At 40.6% G+C, this 24,851-nt stretch overlaps 1 protein-coding gene across 5 annotated transcripts in view; it reads left to right on the forward strand.

Annotated features, from left to right (window-relative positions):
* Positions 1 to 24,851, forward strand: part of RASGEF1B (RasGEF domain family member 1B) — a 562,949-nt gene that overhangs the window by 385,100 nt on the left and 152,998 nt on the right. For 4 of the 5 annotated variants that reach the window (XM_080666092.1, XM_080666088.1, XM_080666090.1 and 1 more), the window contains one exon: positions 9,882 to 9,965. The exons of the other annotated variant lie outside the window; for it this stretch is intronic. In XM_080666092.1, coding sequence (XP_080522218.1) covers positions 9,882 to 9,965 — 84 coding nt within the window. The remainder of the gene's footprint in view (positions 1 to 9,881; positions 9,966 to 24,851) is intronic. 5 annotated transcript variants of the gene reach the window in all.

The raw sequence follows: 24,851 nt of genomic DNA on the forward strand, positions 1-24,851 counted from the left end.
ACTGAACACAAGCACTGATACTGGTAGCAATCTGATCATCCCAGCTGGCTACTGAATGACTCGTGGATAAGTAGCCTGTAGAGCGTGGAGACGCTGGACAATACAAAGGGATGATTCACCTTCTAGGGACAATGCGAGATTTCATCACCCTACTCAGAATGGTGTGCAATTTAAAACTTATGAGTTGCTTATTTCTGGAACTTTCCACTTAATATTTTTGGACCATGGTTAACTGGGTAACTGAAACCACAGAAAGCGAAACTATGGATAAAGTGGGATTACTGTACAAATTTACATCAAAGACCAACATGTTTAAAGTCAGAGCTCCAAAGTGACGAATGCTCTTTGCATCTTTTAGTGCCTTACGCATACAGTGGTGCAAACAAAGTTTCCCTCTGTGCACCTCACCTGCACCCTTACCATGTCCTTCCTTTCTCTTGGAACCCTATCAAGAGTCTTTACTCCTCTTCTCCACTTCCTTACTCCCTAGAAACCTGCCAATAATCCTTCCTAGCTCAACCTCCTCTTCCAAGCAATGTATAAGTTCTGATGATTTTAATTCCAACCTCTTTCTTGAGTCTTTCCCTTTTCTAGTCCTTCTGCTACTTTTCTAGTCCAGATTTTTCAATCACTAGCCCATCTCTCGTGGTTTGTGGCAACAGCGGCCTAACTGGTTCCCTCGCTTATAGTCTTTCCTCCTTTCAAATGCATACTCCTGTCTGATGGCCAAGTAATCCATTCAAACATGGTTACAGAAGAATCCTGTGCTTCCTGCCCACCTTTCCTGAACCATCTCTCAGCACCTCTGTCTCACTCTGTAAGATATCACAGCACCAAATTATTTGTGGCTCACATAAAAATTTAACATTTCTCTTATTCCATACCTCTTGCACTCATGATATTTTCTCTTCCTGAAACACCATAAACTTCTTTTCATATCCCCAGGTCCTCCTCTACCCTCCTGGCCCCACACCACTTCTTTGTCTACCTAACTTTTGTTCTGTCCTATACTCAGCTTCTGCACCACCCCCTCCTGGAAGCCCCCCAGCCACAGGAACTCCTCTCCTGACTGGGGCTGGACACTCTTCCGTCTGCTCTCATTGCACCTTCTGCATACCTGTATCTTCAATATGCAACACTCCTTTTGAATATTATTTGTTTACCTCTCTCCCCCACTAGACTTGGGAGGCGCTCTTTGAGGGTAAGATGCCCTCTTATTCACCTGAGTATTTTCAGGGCCTGCTCAGTACTGATAAACAGAATGCCACCCATTCAAACTCCTGCATCTGCTTTGTCCCCTGTCACTGCAGCACTCTTTCTCCAATTCATGTGGAAACTTTTACCTACAACAACAGCCTAAAAGTCCCCAAATGGCTTTTTAAAAAATATATATTTTATTGATTTTTTACAGAGAGGAAGGGAGAGAAATAGAGAGTTAGTAACATCGATGAGAGAGAAACATCGATCAGCTGCCTCCTGCACACCTCCCACTGGGGATGGGCCCACAACCAAGGTACATGCCCTTGACCGGAATCGAACCTGGGACCCTTCAGTCTGCAGGCCAATGCTCTATCCACTGAGCCAAACCAGTTAGGGCCCCAAATGGCTTTTATCCTAAAATCCCTTTCCCCTGATATTGGTAATCATTTTTGCTCAGTAACTAGGCTGCTTTTGTCACAAACCAGGAGAGACAGGCTAATACCTGAAAATCTGGACTAGCAATGTAGCTGAAGGGCTAGGATGCCTTGTATTAATTTTCCAGGGCTGCCATAACCAAGTACCACAGACTGGGTGGCTTGAACAATGGAAATTTATTTCCTCAGAGTTCTGGAGGTTAGAAGTCTGAGATCAAGGTGTCAGCAGCGTTTGGTTCTCCTTGGCTTGTAGATGGCTGTCTTCTCCCTGTATCTTTACATGATCTTCCTTTTGTGTGTGTCAATGTATACATTTCCTCTGCTTAAGTTTTCCAGTCATTTGGATTAGGGCCCCATCCTAATGAACTCATTTTAACTCAGTCACCTCTTTAAAGACACTACTTTTAAGTACAGTCACATTCTGAGGTACTGGAAGTTAAGACTTTAACACATGAATTTTGGGAGGACACAATTCAGTCCTTAACATGCCTCTTACTCATGGACACATTTCCCTAAATTTGCTGCCCTCATTTGCAGAGGAGTAGGTTATAGCACCCTGGCTCCCTCCCTCCCTTTTATTGAAGTTCCATTGTGATCACTTTAGGTTTGGATTTCTTAGAGCCCATACTTGTGGCATCATTTTGTGTATGAATTTCACCTCCATTGACATATGAGAACTGTGGAGAACTATTTCTTCTCCTATGTGATATATTCTCATGTTTCAATACATGACTTCCCATATTCAGTTTCTTTTCTGAATTCCTGGAGAATGTAAGGTTCATATCACACATGTAAATGGACCATTGTGTTGTGTAACTTGGCCATGTCTTGGTTTTGATGGTCCAAAGAGATGTATAATATTTATGTATTCTTGATTTACTGGTTTCAGATACAATGCCTTATTGGATCTTCTAAAATAAAGCATATTGCACACTATATATTTTTAAATGCTAAAATAAGTGGAACCCCAAGAGGTCATATATCAAGTAGGCGTCAAAGACATTCTCAAATTCAAGTTTTCAGAATAGACGGCCAGGGCTCTTTTCACTATATCACTAATTTTTATTTACAAGGTTCTCAGAGTCAGACATATATTTATTTTAAAAACATTTACTTTTATGAGCCTATGCTTATTTTATTAACTCATAATTAATTACTCTTTTAAAATGTTTAAAATATTTGCTTATTTTAGAGGATATATGTTTTATTTTAAGTAAATTAAAATTTATAATTATGATTTATGTTTTGAATATTTTTAACTTAACAATTAAATATACTTATTTAAACCTATGCAATAAACTTCTAAAAATCTATTTATACCTTTTATAATTGTTATAATCTATAATTGTTATATTTTTATTGAAACATTTTTATAAATCTTACATTTCTTATCGATGTTTTTATATATAAATTCTTATAAAGTTCTTACAGAGCTAAGTGATAGTACTTGGAAGATGATTTCTTGATTGACAGTAGGGGAGGAAATCTATTTATTAAATTATAGTAGAGATTCATAGATGCCTATTTCATAGTAATAAAACATTTGTCATTAACAAAACATTATATTAGTGCTTATGATGTAAGTTTCTTTGGCTGAACCAAATTTGAATCCTCCAGATTAGCTTGTGATGCCTGTTTTACCTTTGGGGAAACTGAGGCTTAGCAAGATTCAACAGCTTACTAGTGATCTCAAAGCCAACAAGTTATGTGGCCAGAATTTGATCTTATGCCTCTGACTCCAAGCTTATTGTCTCACTGTGACAACAATGAAGAAATTACAGGACAAAGCCATAGTCAGCAATTACTCATTAAAACCAGGGGCACATTGAGTACAGACACTTTAAGTCAATGAAGCCCATAAAAAGGGTGTTGTATTGCTTTGACTGGTCATCTGACACTGAGTTACTTAACCTCTGTGGCCCTTAGTTTTTCATCTATAAATCTGAGGTTAATTGTGGCATCTTCCTCATGAGTTTGCTGTGAAAAAAAAAATGAGTCATGTGTGTGTACATACATGTGAGTGGTAGCTATGAAAGCCAGTCCAATCCTTTTGAAAAGCAATAATTAGATAGTAAGTAACAAGAGCTATAAAATTGTCCATTATCTTCTGCCCAGGAACCCTACTGCTGGAAATATATTCCAAAGAAATTATTCGAAGACAAGAAAGTAGACCTGGCTGGTGTGGATTAGTTGGTTGAGTGTTGTCCCATACTCCAAGAGGTCGCCGTTCCATTCCTGGTCAGGGGACATGCCCAGGATCCTCAGTAGGGGGGCATGTAGGAGGCAGACAATCAATGTTTCTCTCTCATCGATATTTCTTTCTATTCCTCTCCCTTCCTCTCTCTCAAATCAATAAAAACATTTTAAAAAAGAAATGATAAAAAAAAGACAAACAAGTATATTTCTCCAGGTGTTAATTACAGGGAAAACAGTTTGGTAGTTTTTCAAAATATGAAACATATGGTTACCTTATGATATAGCATTTCCACTCCTATGTGTAACCAAGAGAAATGAAAACATACATCCCACACAAAAACTTACACATGAATATTCATAGATGCTTCATTCATAATAGTCCCAAAGTAGAAATAACTCAAATGGATGAATATATAAATAAAGTGTTGGTATATCCATTCAATGGAATATTTTTGGCAATGAAAAAGATAAAGTAATGATACATGCTACATCATGGATGAACTTTGAAAATAATTATACCAAATGAAAGTCATAAAAGACCACACAGTATATGATTCCACTTATATAAAATTTCCAGAATGGGCAAATAGATAGAGATAGAAAGTAGACTAATGGTTGCCTAGAGCTAGGGAAGGAAACAGGAGAGGTAGTGAGTGACTGCCAATAGGGAAATGTCTCTTTTGGCAGAGGACAAAAATATTCTGAAATTACATTGTACTGATGACCACACGCCCCCATGAGCATAAAAGAAACATTGAATTGTGTACTTCAAATGGGTGAATTGTATGGTATGTGAATTGTATCAGTAAAACTCTTTTTTAAATTTCAAAAAAATTTAGGAAGAAAAAATGAAACCAATCCAACTATCTATCAAGATATCAAACACGCCAAAACCGGTTTGGCTCAATGGATAGAGCGTCAGCCTGCGGACTGAAGGGTCCCAGGTTCGATTCCAGTCAAGGGCATGTACCTTGGTTGCGGGCATGTCCCCAGTAGGGGGTGTGCAGGAGGCAGCTGATCAATGTTTCTCTCTCATCGATGTTTCTAACTCTCTATCCCTCTCCCTTCCTCTCTGTAAAAAAATCAATAAAATATGTTTTAAAAAAAAGGAAAAAAAAAAGATACCAAACACATTATACTCTATTCTATTGATGGAACATTATGTAGTCATTATATATTATAAATCCAAAGAGCATGTGACAACAGAGAAAATATGTCACATGGTATTAAGGAGTATAAGAGTGAGGTACAAAGTGGTGTTGTACCTAAATATACATGCATTTGGATAAAGGCAGGCAGGAAACTTGGAGACAGGAGAGTAGGGGGAAGTGAATGTGCCTCCTTGCAGAAGTCCCTTTAATTTGCTGTAACTCGAAAGCACTTGTTTTAATGTACTTTGTAATCGTAGCCTTGTGGTAGGTGCAGGTGGTACTGAAGATGCATAAAACAGAGAGAAGGAAGGAAAGAGCACAAGGGACATTTTAGAAAGCAGCATGTAAAACGTCCAAGAAATGGAAATTTAAATGCACATATTTAGCGGGGCATTTAAGGGGAAATCGGTACCGAGGGATGTGCTGGAGAATGTAGAAGCAGGCCAGGCTCTAATAGGATTCTGCCCAGAAAACTTAAAAACTGGAATGCTTATAAGTATGCTCTTCCCTGTGACCTGCTCTCTGCTTTCGAGTGTTGAGGGGAGGAGAATTTCATACACCGGAGCTGGTGTGGGTCTGTGATAAAAACCAAAAGGAAGTTGGGATGCTTAGCAGTATGCACAGTTTACTTAAGTTCACCAAAATTGTACTGGAGTGTGGAAAAAGGGAGGAAGTCTGGCCAAGCCCGAGTGAGTCAACATTTAATGGCCCTCCACCCAGCTCTCCTCCCTTTCCAAGGCCACCTCACCTCTGTGTCTGTGTGCTTAACCCAAGCAAGGAATGAACACCAGCTGGGATGGGTGGGGCAAACCCCAAACCCTGTTGGTTGGCTTCAGTCAATAGGTTGGGGGTGGGGCAGAGAGAACAGGGACCAGAGCAATGGCAACAATCTATACCACGTTCTTTTTCAGGAATATTCTCTTTCCTTGGTTCCCACTGAATGTTTGAAATAGCCTTCAACATCCTAGGACCCAGAAATAGCTTGTGGCTTTTGTGAGAGGCAACTAAAGTGCCGTGTCAGCAGTTCTTGAAAAGCACTCTACAGAGGCAAGGTGCAGTTATTTTTGCTCTGGAGAAATAACGGGTAAACAGGCTGAGTTTGGGTAGAGGAATAACAATCTTTAAGGTAGAATTTGCTTTCATTTCAAAACAGAACACACAGATCCTAGGTATGGGGAGGGATAGGTGGGAAGTTGATGTCCATGTTTTCTATTGAGTATAAAATGAAGATTTCTAAGAGAGGACATATTCTTTCCATCAGAGTTACTAGGAATGTATGAGCTGCCCAGTGATGCACCCCTATGAAGATGCCCCCCTGGATGGATTCCACTGCTCAGTCAACTAGCTGAACCGCCAGATGACCCCTGCAGCCATTCTTCCTCATAAGAATTCTAGATTATTTCTGTGCACCAGGAGTTGATCTTATATTTCAGGCACCAAAATAAATACTGCAGGTTGCAATTACAGTTCAAGTCTTTAACCACTTCTTTGGTCTCCTTTTAGGAATCTGGTCTTAGAAAACTAACACCAGGTACCTTTGATGTGGAGATCTCTGAGCAGCTCTGTAGCTTCTCAGGATGGCTGACTTGCCATTTCTCTCATTCTCTGTTATTCCACTTTGTCCAAGTCCTTCCTCAGCACCCACACTCAGCAAACAGTAAGCTATATGTGCAGTGTCTAACACCAGCCACTATCCACTCAACCGTCCAAACAACAGCAACAAAACCCTGTGCAAAGCCTAAAATGAGGAAAGGAGATAGGGAAGGGGAAGCCCTATTTAGTAATAACTACATGCCCCTCACTACCCGGTGTTTTGCCTTTGAACCCATTTTTGCAGACATTTCCTTTTATGTATGGCTCAGAATCATCACATATTTTCCCACCAAACAAATAATTTCTAGGTGAGAAATCTATGTTTTGTAACTGCTGGATTGTTTTAGTCTTAAGAACACCCAGTGCAAATAGTATCAAGAGAATCTTTAACCAAAAGAAAATCAGGCTGCACAACAACCTAAGAAAACTAGTTATGTGTTGCCATAGCAACTGGGCCAGTCTCAGGGTGAAGGGCAGAGTTCTTCAGATTCATCTACTGTGTCTGCAAATTGACTTCCTTGAAACAGAATCATGTGTCCTACTCATCAAAACGGAACCTGTTATTTTCATTTCTTTAAAAAAAGTTGTAGTCTCAAGTTGATCTGTTTTGGCCTTTACCCTGGTGCCATTCAATGTCTTTTTTTTATCTCAGAAAGGTGGGATTTGGTAACTGGATCCTTTAGAACGTTTATTCCTGTATTCACTAATATATTAAGGACGTGAGCCAGTGGGGTTTGATAGTAATTAAACTTTGATGGCTGGAACATGACCTGTGAAATGAGTTGCTGGTCTCAGTTTAACTCCTAATGGATAGAAATCCACATTGTTCAGAATCTAGCAATAACCCCTGCTTTCAGGAGAAGAAATCAGAAGTTTGAATGGCCTCTCCTGAGGGTAAACTGCAGGGCCTCTTCCCCAGGAATTATGCTTTGCCTTTCTAGGTCACAGATATCTTCACAATTAGTCTCAAAATACCCTGTGAGATGTGTGTAAATAACACAAAACACATTTACAGGCTGGGCCACCCTGGTGGAAAGGACAAGTAATTTGCCCAGGTTAAAATAATTAGTAACAGCAGGGGTAGAGATTCCAGAGGGTCATTCTCCATTCCTTTTCTAAGACTACTGAAAAAAAAATTTTCACTCAAGAAACGGCCAATTAATGGACAGCAGGAGGTGAGGATGGGTCAATACTAGTGGATTCATTTTTAAAGGTCATTTTCATTTTAGGGGGTTATTATACCTATAGTTAAATTATTTTTCCTATAACAAGCATCTTGATGTCTTCTCTAATAAGACTGAAGGAAAGTGAAAAATGTGTATAGTGAGAAGGAGAGCTGAGGGTTGAAGAGAGCTGGATCTGGTAAGGTGTTTGGAAATTAGTGACTATACAAAGAAAGATTCAGCTGACAAAAGGAAAGAGTCCTAGAACAGAAAGCACCTGAAAGTAGGTCTTAGTTTGTTTTGGCTGCTATAACAAAATATTCCAGACTGGGTAGTTTATAAACAACATAAATTTATTTCTTATAATTCTGGAGGCTGGAAATCTGAGGTCAGGGTGCCAACATGGTCAGGGGAGGTCCCTTTTCCAGGTTGCCAACTTCTCATTGTATCCTCACATAGGAAAGGGGGCAAGCACACTCTCTGAGACCTCTTTCATTAATCCCAGTCGTGAGGGCTCTGCTGTCATGACCTAATCACTTCCCAAAGGCCTTACCTCCTAATACCATCACCTTGGGATTTAGGGTTTCAACCTGCAGACTTTGTGGAGACATGAACATTCAGACCACAGCAATATGTAAGACGTGTTTTGTATTATGAAGGATACAGAAATATCTAAGACATGAGTCCTGTTCTTGGTGCTCAGCAGAGAGTGATGGATACTCTAATAATAGTACCTGGATCCTGTGGTAGAAAGAACGTTATTCTGACAATATTCAGAAGTTGAGGAAAATAGCGAAATATTTCTTAGGGAATCTGAGCTGGGCTTCATAGCACAGGTAAGTAATCATACGAAGATACCGTGGAAAGAATATTTTAGGAATCAGGAACATAGAAAAAAAACCAAACCAACAAAACCACATAGACTGGAGTCTGTTAAAAAACACACATTGACCAGATATGGCTTGAGGTTTGGATTAAATTGTGGGACAGAGTTGGAGCTGAAGCACAAAAGGTCCATATTTTTTCAATGTTCTGAAAAGCAGGTAGAGAACTTTTGAATTATACAGTAGGTCCTCAGGTTACATCAGAGATCCATTCCTACAGCGTGATGTAACGTGATTTTGGCCGTAAGTGGGAACCCACCTACATAAGCACCTATGTCACACATATGGAGCACATGCACAGCAGTAATGAAGTGAAACAGTAAAAAAAAATTTAAAAGAAAGATAACAATTCCTGACCTTTACTTGTGATAAATAAATAATAAAAAACATAAAGCACATATGTACATATGTTGAAATGACGGAACCTTTTTTTTTTTATAAATAAACTAGAGGCCCGATACACAAAGATTCGTGCAAGAATGGGCCTTCCTTCCCCTGGCTGCTGGCACTGCCTTCGCTCCAGCCAGAGCCGCCTTTTTGCTCTGGCCTGGAGCCACCTTTCCACCTTCCCACGCTGCTCAGAGGCCCAGAGTGGCTGGGGTGGTGTGGAACGGCTGCATCATCGCCATGACGACAACGCAAGCGTCCTGCCCCGCCCCCGGATGCTTAGCGCCTGTATATGCAAATTAACCCACCATATTTGTTGGGTTGATTTGCATACTCACTCTTGATTGGCTGGTAGGCGTCGTGAAGGTATGGCCAATTTGCATCTTACTCTTTTATTAGTGTAGATGGGAGATGGCGATGTAACCACGAAACAACGTACATCGAGTCCGACGTAACCCAAGGACTGCCTGTATTCCACATAGATTCAAATATTGAAAATCAGAAGTTAACTGTGATCATTGTTTTTATGCAGTGAGATATTAGTAAAGTTATTTTTAAAAAAGGATTCACATAGTCTGATCTATGTTCTATGAAGATAGAACAGATTAAACTGAAAATATTCTGCATTTATGTCAACATGTGTGTATGACTTCTTTCAAAAAGGTCATAAATCATTTTGTAATATGTCCCTGCACAAGGTTGAGTTTGCACAAACTGCAAACTGAAGATGCCTGTGTAAAAATGTCGACTCAGGTATTTCAAATGAACTATTCAGTTTAAGTGCTGGAGGCACTATTGTGAGAAACAAGGAAATGGCTCCATGCAGCAGGAAAGCCAGCCATGTCCCTGAAATCTCTATTTCCTTTCTTATAGGAACAGCAATGGAAACCTTCAATGTACAGCAGCATAACCCCAGTCTGCTTTACAAGCCCTCTGATTGAGAAGCCAATTGGCAAAGTAAGAATGAATCCATTTCTTGTTGAACAGTATGATTTTATCCTATTAGCCATTATTTCTTTTTGTCTTCAGCTATTTGGGAGACATAATCAAGTGGATCTCATAAAAGTGGCTGGTAAAATCCAAATTTTGAACTATTTGGTTGGCCTTTGTGGCACTTGCCCTATACAAAATGTTGAGCAGAGAAAATGTTGATCTGAGATTCCCTTATCTCTGCTTTTGCTTCCACATCCATCCTGATGATATCCTCCCAAATTCCCTTATTGTCCTGGTTTCTCAGCTCCTTGATTTAACTTCCCCTGTTTGTCAAAACTTGTTAGAAGGGTGCTTTTAGTCATTTACATTGTAGGGGAGGAGAAAACCATTTTCCTCTACTCTCTTAGGTTCGGTACCTGGGGCAATGCAAATTAAACTGAAAAACAGAAAGACAGATAAGTGGGAGAAAAAGCTTATTACTGTGAATAAGGAGGCCTTTATAGAAAAGGAGTGAAGAGCCACAGAAGTAGTTATATTTGAGACTTATATACCATTTTAACAAAGAGTGATAAACTGTGGAGAAGTGACAAGAGAAATAAAATAGGTTTGAGGCTTTTTGGGCCATTAAATTGTGAGAAGGTGAATATATGGGGGACGTTCATGGAAGATAAATTATTTAGTAAGGTTTGTTACACAGACTCAAGTTGGTGCCTTTTCTATTGGTAAGAGTCATCTCTGGTGGTCAAGAGTCCTCATCCTCTTGGTATAAGGGAGGAAGATACTGCTACAAATTTATGTTACCTTTATAAAGGGAAATGTTTGCTCTGTTTTTAGACGGAATGAGGAGAGCAGAGAGCTTTTCCTGCATCTGCTGTTTCTCAGTTGCCTTTGTTACCAAGCAAGGGCCCACTCCTGTATGCACATAGGAGCCAAAATTATGACACTGATCTTAGAGTAAAGAAAGAGTGATTTATTTAATGCTGAGTCAACTCAGAGAAGACAGGAGGCGCCATTGAAATCTATCTCCCGCATCAGGGGGTCTGGACAAGTTTTAAGGGTTAGGGAGAATAGGGAAACATGAGGTAATGTTAGTGGGGTAAATTTTGATTGGAGGGTTTTGGAACTTGACCAATTATGGTATAGGGTGAGGGGCAAGAGAAAGCACAAAGGAATTCCATTCTGGCAGAGTTTGATTGGTCAGTGTTTTGATTTATCCATATTGATCCATGAACCAGATTTTCCTCATTGAAGGAACTCTTGCTTGGTAGAGGGCTCCTGTGGACAAATTTCTATTACTTGAATTCTGTAGACTAAAGAATCTTGGTTCTGGTTCATCCTGAGGACAGGGGTGGCACGTACACAGTGCTGTCTCTGTATAGTAGCTCAGATTGAATTAATCACCAATCTGCTTTAAGGGAGCAGAACCAGTTTTAAGCTGGTCAATATGATTTGTGTGCTGTTTCACTTTCATCTCAAAATAATCCTTATGCCAAAGTGACATATTTTGAGGTGATGTATTCTGATCCCCTTCAACAAATTAGTTTGAAATCCAGCCACAATACTACCTATTTCAAACAGATTAGTTATTTAAACTATTTTGTGGGAGATGCCTCTAGAGGAGAAATTATGGGTTTTTGCCTGAACTTAAAATCATGTCCCTTAGTCCCACCATGGAGTGTAGAGCCACATAATAAGAGTATGGGCTCTCTGGAGCCAGCTTGCCTGGGGTCAAATCCCAGTTCTATCACTCACTGGCTATGTGACTTTGAGCAAGTTACCCCTATATAAAAAAATAAAGAATATCATAATATTACCTGCCTCCTGGGACTGTCACCAGGATTAAATAATTTAATATAAATTCACAAGAACAAGTTTTTTTAAAAACATATATTTTTATTGATTTCAGAAAGAAAAGGAGAGGGAGAGAGAGAGAGAAACATCCATGATGAGAGAGAGAGAAACATCAATGATGATTTGTTACCTTCTGCATGTCCCCCTACTAGGGATTGAACCTAGAACCTGGGCATGTACGCTGACTGAGGGGGATGGGGAGATCGAAAGGTGACCTGGTTCATAGGTTGACTTTCAATCACTGAACCACTGGGGTCGGGCAGAACAAGGATTTTTTTTTAACTTACTTTGTTCACTATGTATCAAGAACTCAACACATTATGCAAATGAACTTAATGAATGAATAAATGAAATGCAGTACACATAGTCAGCTTAGAGGAAACGCATCCTCAATTTGCTTATCTCAAGAAATGGGAGCTACAGAAGGTGGTGTCCTATGTGAGGAAGAGAAGTAAAACTCTGGCCGGTATATTAAGGACACTTTCCAGGCACACCTCAACAGAAGGACCATAGTCCACCTGGGATACCCACACTTTCCTGTCCTTTGCTACAGTCCTGCATCTCTAGACCACACATAGTCCAGCCGCTAGGATGAAACATAGTCACTATAGGGACAAGTCAAAAACAAACAATTATTTCAACAGGGCTTTCTCTCCAACTTACAGATACATGTGGGCAGAATCAGAGTTTTTGCCATTTTTCAAAGAAAATGAATCTGTTTTTCCTGAAATTCTGGTAAATTTGCCTTGGTGGCAAGTCCTGCAAGGCAGCTGTCTACAGAGTGCGAGGTCCCGGCTGCACAGGAAGCCTCCTGGAAGTGCTGTCAGCACTGCTGACATGTTGCAGGCATAGCAGGGGAGTGACCCAAGCTGAGGACTGAGTTTCTGTGAGGTCTGCACTTCCCCTCTGCTGACTGCAGTTCAAGTGAGAGGAGTATCATTTGGCCCAAAGATTAAAACAACAAGTAATCAAAACACGCCCTGAACATCACGAAGTGTGGTGGCAACCACTCTGACACTCACTCTCTTGCCCTCGCCTCTGTCCCCTCCAGCCCCACCTCTTTTGATTTTGTTAGATTCTAAATGGACCACCACTTTGTTAGAACAGAAAGAAGCCATTTCAAAGGCTGAGGTCAGAAGTCAATGAACCCCAGAGGGTCTCTTTTGACTAAACTTTATTTTCATCCGATAGATAGCCCTGACTTTTACTCCATGTTTTCCTAGACCTGATCAGAAACAGTAACAGCAGTGTAAGAAGGGTAGGAAGAAGGTTTTGGAATGCTTTTCAGAGAGCAGAAGGCACTAAAATGCAGTATGATCATTCCTGGTTTAGTGATATTTGCTGTGGATTCTCAGCTCTCCCTCGACTGCCAGGGCAGAGTTAACAGTAGGTGTCTGTGAGTGACACCAGGACTGTCTTGGGTTGAGTGGGACTGCTCCCAGAGGATTTTCTTGCTCCCTTTTCTCCCCATAGCTCTGGCTTCTGGGCATAATACTCTTGCTTAAAATACACAAATGAACTCACTTTGCAATCAGCTGTTATCTCTCCACCTGGAGAGGAAAAATGATGCTGAAAATGTAAGCAAAGTCAAGCTTTAATTACAGGGGTCAATGGAAGGCAGCATTTGGGGTGGATAATTGAAACCTGTAATTAATCTGCTTAGAATTCAAACTCTCTTTCTCACTGTCAAGAAGCTTTCTGTTGGGTGAAAGGCTATAAGCTGGACCCAGATGTGATTTCTATCACCCAAATTATGGTGCCGCAAACTGAACCAGGGAATAATGTTTCCGTGCTATGGGAGCAGGAAAGGTGTGAAAATCCCCGGCTGGAAAACAGAGGATTCCAAAGTGAGCTCATAATAGGAAAAAGTATATTTTGGAGCTAATTCCAGTCTTACAACTAAGCCATAACTTTTTTAAATTAATGGTTATGGTTATGATAAGAATAAAGGAGAGAAACTTCTTGGAGCAAAGAGGGGAAGCCAGGGAAATCATAGGGCCAAGCAATGAATGACTGGAATATGTGGCTTTCCACCCTTGAATCAAGAGGAATTATGTGTTTTATTTTGCATAATTGGGGTCATAACCTTTTGAATGGAGCATACAAATGTATGTAAATAAGAATGCAAATGTTAAAAATACGTATCTTGGGATCTCCAGGGGATGACCCAGCAGCTTCATCTTCCTTAATTTTGCAGCTAGTAAATATTGTGTGGTGAAAACTCAAAATTAACATATTCCCCCAAATCCCATAATGTTATAACTGGAAGACTTTCTTGGTAATTTATAGGAGATACTCTGGAAATGAATTAAGACTGATTATTTTAATGTATTTGACAATAAGAATGTTACCCCCCCAAGAGGTTACACAGGGTAACAGTAAATGCCAAAGGGATTTGAGGATTTCAATAAATTAATGGCAGATTCAAAGCAAATGGTTGAAAGGGAATTAGACAAGGATGACAGAGACAAAAGCAGTGATTTAGGGAGGTAGAACATTAGAGGATGACATGAAATTCAACTACCAGGCTCTGCCACAAAATTCTCATTGGTGCTACTGGCAAGGCAAGAGACTAGGCTGAAAGAAGCATTATTTCAACTCAGCCAAGCATTGTGCGGATCATGCCAAGTCAGAACAACCCAGTGAAGTTCCATGATCTCCGAAAACTGCACAGAATACCAAGCAGATGGAGTTGTTTTGGATTAGGAGATGCCCATGACCTTGGCTATGCCGACCTTCCTTTCTCAAAGTAATTTAGGTGGCAGGTAAACTTGTCCTCAATCAAAAGAAATGTTACTGTAACACATTATTTGACTTAACCAGAAGGAAATAGAGAGATAAACTGCTTTGAGGGAAAGAAGTATTATTAAATGGAAGGGTGGCTAAGAATGCAAACCAGGCTCCCTAGGCCTCCTTTATTTCTGGGTGAGTGAAGGGAAACTGGAGGAGCGAGGTGGAAGTGACTGGATAAACAAAAGATAAAAAGAAAGGAACTGGTGAACTCAGAAGCAACAAAATATAGAGCTGCTGTATTTCAAAATTGGGAGGCATCTGTGGAAAGAAAAGAAGTAGAGGTGCCCATTTTTATAGCTTAATTGTTAGCTCCTTTTAGCACTAGAGAATTTTTCTTACCAAAGGAAAGTTTATCTTAGCAAGTGGGGCCCCTTAGGAGTAGTTTTGTAAATCGCAGCCTGTGGAGAATGATTGAACATTGCATCATGTCATGGATGGGTCTGGAGAGACAGCACCAATTCTATGAGAAGTATGCTGGGACTTAATATGTAGGGCTCTCAGTGACCCAAGAAGATGAAGGAACATCTTCTGTTACACCCATTAGAGTCCATGCCATTTCTTCCTGTCGTCTCTTTCCACAAATTAGTCTGTGGCCTCTGCTGCTTCCAAAACCCCAAAATACTGAAAGTCAGGAATGGAATAATCAGGAGATAATAATGCTGAGCAAAGCAAGCCGCTATAATTCCTGCAGTTTTAGATAAACATAATTTTAATTTTTTGAGTGTGAGGGCCCCTTATTTGACTGGATCTCTGTCTTTATGTATTTAGATTTTGGTCATTGAAGCAAAATACATTAAGCTAAGTATTTTTATTCTAGGGCTTTTGTGACAAGGTAGAAGAAACTTTTAAGTTAAGGGGTACATTTTCTTTTTATTATTATTCTAAAATAATGAAGGTTTTAATAGGGCATATGTCGACCCATCTGAAGAGAACATTTTCAGCTAGAAGTGGCTATATGGTGAGATTATGGCCAACGGGATGTGAGTGGAAGTGATGTATTCAATTTCTGAGTCATGCCCTTTATAGGAAAAACAGGCCACTCTTATTGGCTGTAATACACATGTAGTAAGAAAGCAGGAAGAGCCACCTTAGACCAAGAGAATATGACTGAGAAACAGCAATGAAGAGTTGGCATTTCTGACTCCATAGAACTGTTGACTGCTTGTGTTCAGACTGCTATTGCCTGGGACAGAAATCCACTTCCATCTTGTCTATACCACTGCTATTTTGGCCATTGATACAGTAGCTGCAGTGGTATCCTAATGCGCAATCAGAGCAGGGGGAGAGTGGGCTGCATGCTCTTTGGGAAGTCATTTAGAATCCAGTGAAGGTAGAAGGCAGAGCCTGGCATATAACATATCAGTTAAAGGAATTAAAATGTTGAGTTGCTGACACGTATCTGTCACATCAAGCCTGGGTGAGAAGGAGAAATACGAAGACTAAATAAGGTGATGAGCAGAACTCTGCTGAGCAAAGAACCCTGTCTTTGAGTTCTGAATGTAGTAAACACAGTTATTTATCATATACTGAATTTTGAAAAAGTTTTCCTTAGAAGTGAGGCAAACAAATTTTTACTAAAAATACTCAAACTCAAGCACTATAATGGAACCCATTCATTATCTGGTCAAATAACATTTCTATTAATACTTGTATGTAGGAGCTGTCATTTTATGGGATGAATAAATCATTTTCTCATACCTTATCCTAGATCCATTCCCCTTCTATTTTACATAAAATAACACTTACTTTTTAAAATACTTTTTTATTGATTTCAGAGAGAAATGGAAAGGGAGAAAGAGATAGAAACATCAATAATGAGAGAGAGTCTTTGATCGGCTGCCTCCTGCACGCTCCACACGGGATTGAGCCTACAATCCAGGCATGTGCCCTGACCAGGAATCAAACTGTGACCTCCTGGTTCATAGGTCAATGCTCAACCACTGAGCTACGCTGGCAGGGCAACACATTATTTTGACTTAATAAGTTAGCCCTCTAAAATATTAACTGTTGCACCTATTAGAGTCCACACCATTTCTTCCCATTGTCTCTTTCCTCAAAGTGCCTGACACATAGTAGTCAGGTGGTGCTCATCTATTGATGGTTAAATGAATAAAGAATCTTAATTTGTTATTCAGTCAGCTATTTTCATCTTCTCATCTTTGTTCATATGGTTATTGAAGTAGTATTCTATGTGAGTGGCCTACACATTGAAGACAAATAATTTTTAAAATCAATATCATTAACACTATTCTGTAAATATTAAATAACCAGAGTTGGAAATAGATTTACATTTAGAATCCTGGATTCTCACTACCACTGAAGCACCATTTAGGCTTTATTATATTAGGTCCAAAAGTGAGAGTTCAACTGGATAAGAAGTACAGTCTGATGTACAAAGACAAGAAGTCTACCCATCCCAACATTGCTAACAGACTAGATGGCTTTATCAACAGGCTTTATATGCTCAGAGTTGAGATAAGATTTAGCAAATATGCTTGCCCTAGCTGATTTGGCTCAGTGGATAGAGTGTCGGCTTGTGGACTAAAGGGTCTCCAGTTTGATTTTGGTCAAGGTCACATGCCTGGGTTTTGGGCTCAATCCCCAGTAGGGGGCATACAGGAGGCAGCCAATCAATGCTTCTCTCTCATTATTGATGTTTCTATATCTCCCTCTACCTTCCTCTCTGAAATCAATAAAAATATAAAAAACACACAAATATGCCTACACCAATGGCAATTCAATCTATGTCCTCCTGTAAGCATATAAAAATGCCAGCTCCCAAAGCCAGCAGAAAGTAAATGAAGTATGGAAAATTAATATCTGTAGAATATATTTAATTAGGTTTATAAAATTAATTTATTCAGAAATAAACAGATACCCATATGCTATAAATATAAGAAACAACAAACTTAAACGCAAATCATTCTTGTTATTCTGGTCTTGCTTTACAGCTTATCTATAAAGGTTGAAATAGATGGTACCACATGTATGGCCTGAATGCATAGACAAGATGTACTTGATGTTTAAATATTAGATAACTGATATTAAAAGCCCCCCCCCCACACACACACACACATAATCTCCACACCCCTACTATTGGGGATTACCCATTATCAAAGGGTCATGGAGTCATATTTGTATTACGGAACTTTTGTTTATGCTATCCTTGTCTCAATGTGCTGACCTTTTTCCATTAACACTGCCCCAATTTTTCTCCCAGAACCCAGCTTGAAAATATCAAGTGGAACTTCTGATGGAAAATGCTAAGTAAAAATGCTGTCCTGCTCTGTTAGTGACATAAAAAGAAACTTTACTTTGTCCCACCTGGAGACAGGGAAAAAAGATGACCTATGATTAGCATATCTACTCTCTATTCATATAGATGAAAAAAGTAAAATTACTATATTCTGAGAAATAGCTCTACAGAGTTATCAGCAGAATTAATGCAGAATTTATGCAGTATTGCTGCCTTTGGAATACTCTGGGTACCCTTGAGAAAGCCCAAGGAGAGGAAGCCCTTCTGGGAAATACTGCATTCTAAGCATTCTATGCCAGCCAAGCATCCACTAAGAAATAAACAGACATTGAATGCTACCCATGTGTGAGGCAGTGAGCTATAAATGGTAATCCAGGGCCCTTTAGCAGCAATAATTCTAATATATAAAAAGCCAGGGGCCGTCACAACCAAAACAACCGGACAGACGACTGAACACAGGCTGTGTGGGGCAACCAGGCCGGCAGGGGGTTTAGTGAGGGACAACCAAACGACTGAACAAGCAGGCTGCATGGGGCGACTAGGCCAGCAGGGGGGCAGTTGGGGGCAACCAGGCCGGCAGGGGCGTGGGCAGTTAGGGGCAATCAGGCAGGCAGGCAGGCAGGTGATCAGTTAGGAACCAGTGGTCCCAGATTGTGAGAGGGATGTCCGACTGCTGGGATCGGGTCTAAACTGGCAGGGGGGATCGGGCCTAAACTGGCAGGGGGGATTGGGCCTAAACCCACAGTCGGACATCCCCTGAGAGGTCCCAGATTGGAGAGGGTGCATGCTGGGCTGAGGGGATGAATTTCGTGCACCGGGCCTCTAGTAATTATTATAATACCTACCATTGTCTGAGAACTCAGGGCCAACCTGACATAAGTTCTTCATATCTAGCCTTTCATTTCATCGTTTTACTGGTGAAATCTAGAGAGGATAAAGGGCTTGCTCAAGGTCACAGACTAATTAATAAATGGTAGAGTTGCCATCCCAAACCAGGCATGCCTGATTCAAGAACCTCTGCCCTAACCACCTGCCTGAAAAGCTTTTTATTTGGATGATTTCTTTTCTATTTCTATTTGAAATATAATCAAAGTTTGCTGAGAGCACACAGAAGGATGCCCCCCCCCCCCAAAAAAAAAAAAAGTATGACCTGGCTTATATTATGGGTTTCTCTGGCTACAGTTTTTCATTTTCATTTTCCAAAAGGCCCCAGTTATAAATAGCAACTCTGCGCAAGTGGGAAATAATGTGTGAGCATGCAGTGTTAGGTTGGCCCTTTAAAGGCAGTGGCTTTACAAAGAACTTTAAAAGGGGTAGGAACTGCAAAGATATCACCATGAGGTGCCTCCGATCAAAATAGTATTCCTCAGAAGCCATTCCAGATAACTTGTGTCCCAGTTTTTCTCCTCTGGGAGAAGGAGGCTTGGTGCTCACAGAATCCACAAGGCTCTGCATTTAATTTTAAGAACTTTAACACCCGATGAAAAGTGGTATTGTTAAAGTTCAATTTAACAAAAGGATCGGAGTAAAGCCTAAAATCTCCACTCGCCACTAATGCCTGTTAGGTTTTTCATATAGACAGTCTGGCTGCCTGGTAAAATAAATGAGCACGAATGAAGTGAACAGAGAGCAGATTACATAAAAGTTTATGGTCTGAAGAGCAGGGTGGTAATTAGTGGTGCGATGAACTCCCCAATTGTGTCTATGTTGTTAAAGGTTATTTCCTGCATTTTATGAGAGATGAGGAATTACATTGGGGGCCCCCACAGAATTTTGTGTTTACTATTAGGGACATTTATTTTAACCAACCTTACTTTAGGGTTGGCTGAGTGCATGTCAGTCTTTTGCAGGGACTTGTAATCAGCTTGGCTGGGGGCTTGGGTGGAGTGGGATTGTGCCTTGTTCATTATTTATGTCCCCAAAGCACCAAGCATAATTATTTCCATATTGAAGCTGCTTGCTGAGAAGGAGAGGGAAGTGGTAGAAAAAGAAAGGGAAAGACATTTTCATATTGTTGTATCTGATATTGCCGTTTTCTGATTACCTGGGGTCAGGCTGCTTTTCTTTAAGTGCCTTCTGAAACCTCTCTAATGAATAGCTTAGTGAATAAATTCAACTTTACCTTAAAAGACGTTTGCTTACAGAATAACTCTTTATATATATATATATATATATATATATATATATATATATATATATATTTTTTTTTTCATTGATTTCAGAGAGGAAGGGAGTGGGAGAGAGAGAGAGAGAAACATCAATGATGAGAGAGAATCATTGATTGGCTGCCTCATGCACGTCCCCTACTGGGAATCGAGCCCGCAACCGGGCATGTGCTCTTGACCTGGGATCAAACCTGGGACTTTTCATTCTGCAGGCCGATGCTCTATCAACTGAGCCAAACCAGCTAGGGCCAGAATAACTCTTAAAAGGCTCTATTCATTTGCATGAGGCAGAAACTGCAATTTTTACACTAAGAACTTTCAAATAGAATCAGCCATAAGAGGCATGTTGAGATTAAAACAAAGTAGAAGAGCAAGAGGGAGGGAGAGAGAGGAAGTTGGTTCCTTCCTTCACTGCACCAGTGAAAGTGATCTTGCCAAGGTCAGCAGGAAAATCCTAACTGCTAAACCCAGAGTACATTTCAATTCTTCTTTAACTTGATGCAATTGACCTCTTCTTGAAAGTTGTTCCTCTCTTGGCTTCTATGAGAGCTGACTTCTAATTCTCATTTGACCTCCGTCTCTTTTGCTATTTCATTCTCCCTCAACAATACCTCCAATTATGTGTCCCCCAGTGTTCCATTCCTGGTGCACTTTTTTCTTTAAATCCATCTCTCTCCCTGAGCAATGTTCTTTAGTCTCTTATTTCATTTGTTCAACATGTTCAAAACTAAACTAGTTAGCTTCTCTTCCCCTTCTTTTGATTCACCTGCTCTACAAAAGTTCTGTTCCTCCTCTCTCAATGAATGTTCCTACCTTACACCCAACAATTCAAGCCAGATACTTGGGCATTGTCCATAATTCTCCCCTCTCCCTCATCCATTGAGTCTACACCCAGTTCACATTATTCTAAATCCTTAACATTCACCCTCTTCTTCCCCATTGTGATTGCTGTGATTAAGGCCTTCATCATCTCTCATCCGTTTACTGATGAGCCTTCTAACGGTTTTCTGTATCTTCACTCTCACCTATTTTTTTCAATACCCCACCAATACCACTACAGAGTTTTATCCTTTCAAATTGCAAATATGATCAAGATACTTACTTGTCTAAGAGGTAGAGTGGCTCCCTATTGACTAGCAAGTTAGTCTAAATCTCTCTGAATGGTAGAGTGAGGCATGTGTGATATACCTACCCATCACCCCTCCCCAGCCTCGGCTCCCATTGTACATTCTCTCCAATCCTACAATCTACTCTCCACTTCATGACTTTGTGCCATTGTGCATGCTGTTCCCTCTACTTGTTCCAACCTCATTTCCTTCTCTTCTTCAAAGTCTCTCTTACAATTCACTTCCACTTCTCTCCCACCCCTTCTTCAACCTTTATTCCAAGTTAAAACTGTATTTTATATGTTCCCTTTTGCAGCATTGCTCTCACCTTGTTGAAATTTTTTCCTTGTATTTTCAATCTCTTCTTAGTAATGGAGCATGTTTCTTATCTTTGTACTTCACAGTGTGTGGCTCAACCTATGACATGCTACACACTGAATGCTCTGGAAATCCTGTTTCTGCTTATGAATACCCTGTCTGTTCCTTTCACCACATACCCAGAATTCAAAGCTCATACAAACTTACAACTTAGAACTTCTCTACCCACTTACAGATTTTAGAATTCTCTTGGCTAGTTACCTGACTCTAAACTTTCATGGATGGGGAAAATTGAATACTCCTCACAGATGATTAATGCTGATTATTATGTTGGAGCTCATTATAAGAAAAGGAAAGATTTTTATCTGAGTGCATGAAGATAGCACCTTGGCAAATGTCAATTCCTCCCTATTAACTGATAACAATGATAATTGGGGAAGATAGGCATATTACCCCATTTAGGGAATTCTACCCTATTTTATTAAATAGCATTGCAGTGGGAGTTAGAACCACCTGCTGTACCTTTAGGAGCAAGAGTGATTGTGGTCAGTGTTTCTAGATGCTCTCTGTACAGAGAGAAGGAAAAATGGTTCCTGGCTCCAGGTTGGGCTTTTGCTAGGTCAGTCATGAAAGAAAGTTTGGTCTTTTGACCCTTAATAATATCTAACCAGTTTTAAATTAGGTATTCTGATAGGGAAACACAAAGTGTAAAAAGATGAGAGCTTTTTACATATGAATTTAAATATCCCACAAAGAAGAGTTTGTAGCACTAAAATGTACATTCTGTAGTATTAGTCAATACTGGTATTTATAATAATAAAATGTAGTGATATACTTATTTTAGAGGAGATGACATATAAAAAAAACAAGAATCCTCATACAACTCCTTACTATGATAAAAATATACATTTATAATTATACTAGAGGCTCGGTGCATGAAATTCATGCACTGGGGCAGGAGGGTCCCTCAGCTGGCCTGCGCTCTCTCGCAATCTGGATCCCTCAGGGGATGTCTGCCTGCTGGCTTAGGCCTGCTCCCCGTGAGGATTGGGCCTAAGCCAGCAGTGGGAAATCCCTCTTGCAGTCCGGGAGCCCTTGCTCCTTACCGCCCACCTGCTCACTGCTCCTTATGGCTCGGCTCGCTGCTCCTTAGCACTGCCACGGAGGTGGGAGAGGCTCCTGCCACCACTGCTGCACTCGCCAGCTGTGAGCCTGGCTTCTGGCACTGACCACCAGGGGGCATCTCCTGCATTGAGTGTCTGCCCCCTGGTGGTCAGTGGGCATCATAGCAACTGGTTGTTCTCGTCGTTCTGCCGTAATGGTCACTTAGGCTTTTATTATATAGATAATCAAAATGTTGATTAAATATAGTAGATGAACATTACTTGATTAATAGTGCTAAGTATTCTGGGAGATGCTAAAGAAGTTAATTTTGTCTTAAGGGATACAGAATGACTTACTTAGCATTGGAAGGTAATTTAAATGTCATCTAGCACAACTTCTCATCTGATGCTTAAATCTACCCTACAAACACCTGCCAAACCTCCTGTGGGTATCTCCAATTTGAATGAGCTTTATACCTCCTGAGGCAATTCATTTCATATTTAAATAGATCTTATTGTTAATGATAATAAATAAAAATTAGAAACCAAGATGGCGGCATACGGTATACTCCTGTATGTGCTGCCTCTCACAACCACACCAAAACTACAACTAAAAGACAAAATGACTATCACCCAGAACCATGGGAAAGCTGGCTGAGTGGAAGTTCTACAACTAGAAGGAAAGAAAAAAGCACATTGAGACTGTGTAGGAGGTGCAGAGCCCAGGAAAAGCAGAGGTACGGAGGCGCGCATGCGGAGAGGGCTAGCAATTGAGGATGCGGTTGTCTTTTTCAAGTGGGAGGGAGACACAAGCTCCCGACTGCTCTGAACTCCAGTTTCTGGCAAGACTCTGGGGACCCAGACTCCTACGGGGAGAAGCTAGACTGTCTGGCATCGGGTCGGAAAGTGAGAGTAGCTTTCCTGCAGAGGTACACGCAGGAATCATTGTTTACTGCGCTGGGACACGGGACGCGGGGACGCAGAAAAGCGGAGATGCAGAGAAGGCTGACTGGCAGCCATCGCTGTTTGCCACACCCTAGTGATTCCCTGAGACCTTGCCCCACACAATTTATAAACCCACCCAAACAGTGCACAGCAGCTTTTGCATATGAATGGCCTGCCCTGTTGCAGCTTAACCTAACAAACTGCAGCTGGGTCAGCTTCAAAACTTCCAAACCCCAAGCAAAGAGGAGAAATCTGCAGATCTTGCTATAGTTCCTGCTGGGTGGCCACAGACAGGAGCTGACTTGCACCTCCATGAAGATCTAGGAGCCAGTGTACCTAGTGGTCAGTGTGAGATGACACGAGATTTTAACTCTTCACATCCATAAGTGACACACTCAAGAGGCAGACTCAGTGAGCACCAAAGCCCCAGTGAAGCAAGTCCTGCCCCATAAGGGTGTCTCCAGCACAGCAATTCTTCCATTATAGACACAGCTGATCCTCACAGCCAATTGGCCTGAAGGTCAATTCCTCCTAGTGTACCAACAGCAATCAAGGCTTAACTACAACAAGACTGTGCACCCAGCCCACAAAGGGGTGTACCAAGAGTGTCCACCTCAGGTGATTGGAGAGGCTGAGCCACTGGGCCCTATAGGTCACCTAGCACACAAAGCCACTCCATCAACACATGGAAGCAGCCAAAATGCAGATACAAAGAAACATGTCACGAATGAAAGAAATGGAGGAAAGCAAACTACTGGATATAGAGTTCAAAACCACATTTATAAGGTTACTCAAGAATCTTCCAGAAACTGCCGAGAAACTTAGTGAGACCTCCAAGGAACTTAGTGAGACTTTCAAGCATCTTAATGAGAATGCCAAAAAAATGGAAAAGGACCAGTCAGAAATTAAGTATACACTGTCTAAAATAAAGAATAATATACAGAAATCCAACAATAGACTAGAGGACCCCAAGAATCAAACCATAGATTTGAAATATGAGGAAGCAAAAAACACCCAACCAAAAAAAACAAAAAGAAAAAAGAATCCAAAAATATGAAGATAGTGTAAGAAGCCTCTGGGACAACCTCAAGCATACCAACATCTGAATTATGGGGGTGCCAGAAGAAGAGAGAGAGCAAGATACTGAAAACCTATTTGAAGAAATAATGACTGAAAACTTTCCCTACCTGGTGAAAGAAATAGACTTACAAGTCCAGGAAGCACAGAGAACCCCAAACAAAAGGAATCCAAAGAGGACCACACCAAGACATATCATAATTAAAATGCCAAGAGCAAAAGGCAAAGAGAGAATCTTGAAAGCAGCAAGAGAAAAACAGTTAGTTACCTAAAAGGGAGTACCCATATGACTGTCA

Source organism: Plecotus auritus (assembly GCF_963455305.1).
Source record: "Plecotus auritus genome assembly, chromosome: 1".
In the NCBI taxonomy this organism is placed as follows: domain Eukaryota; kingdom Metazoa; phylum Chordata; class Mammalia; order Chiroptera; family Vespertilionidae; genus Plecotus; species Plecotus auritus.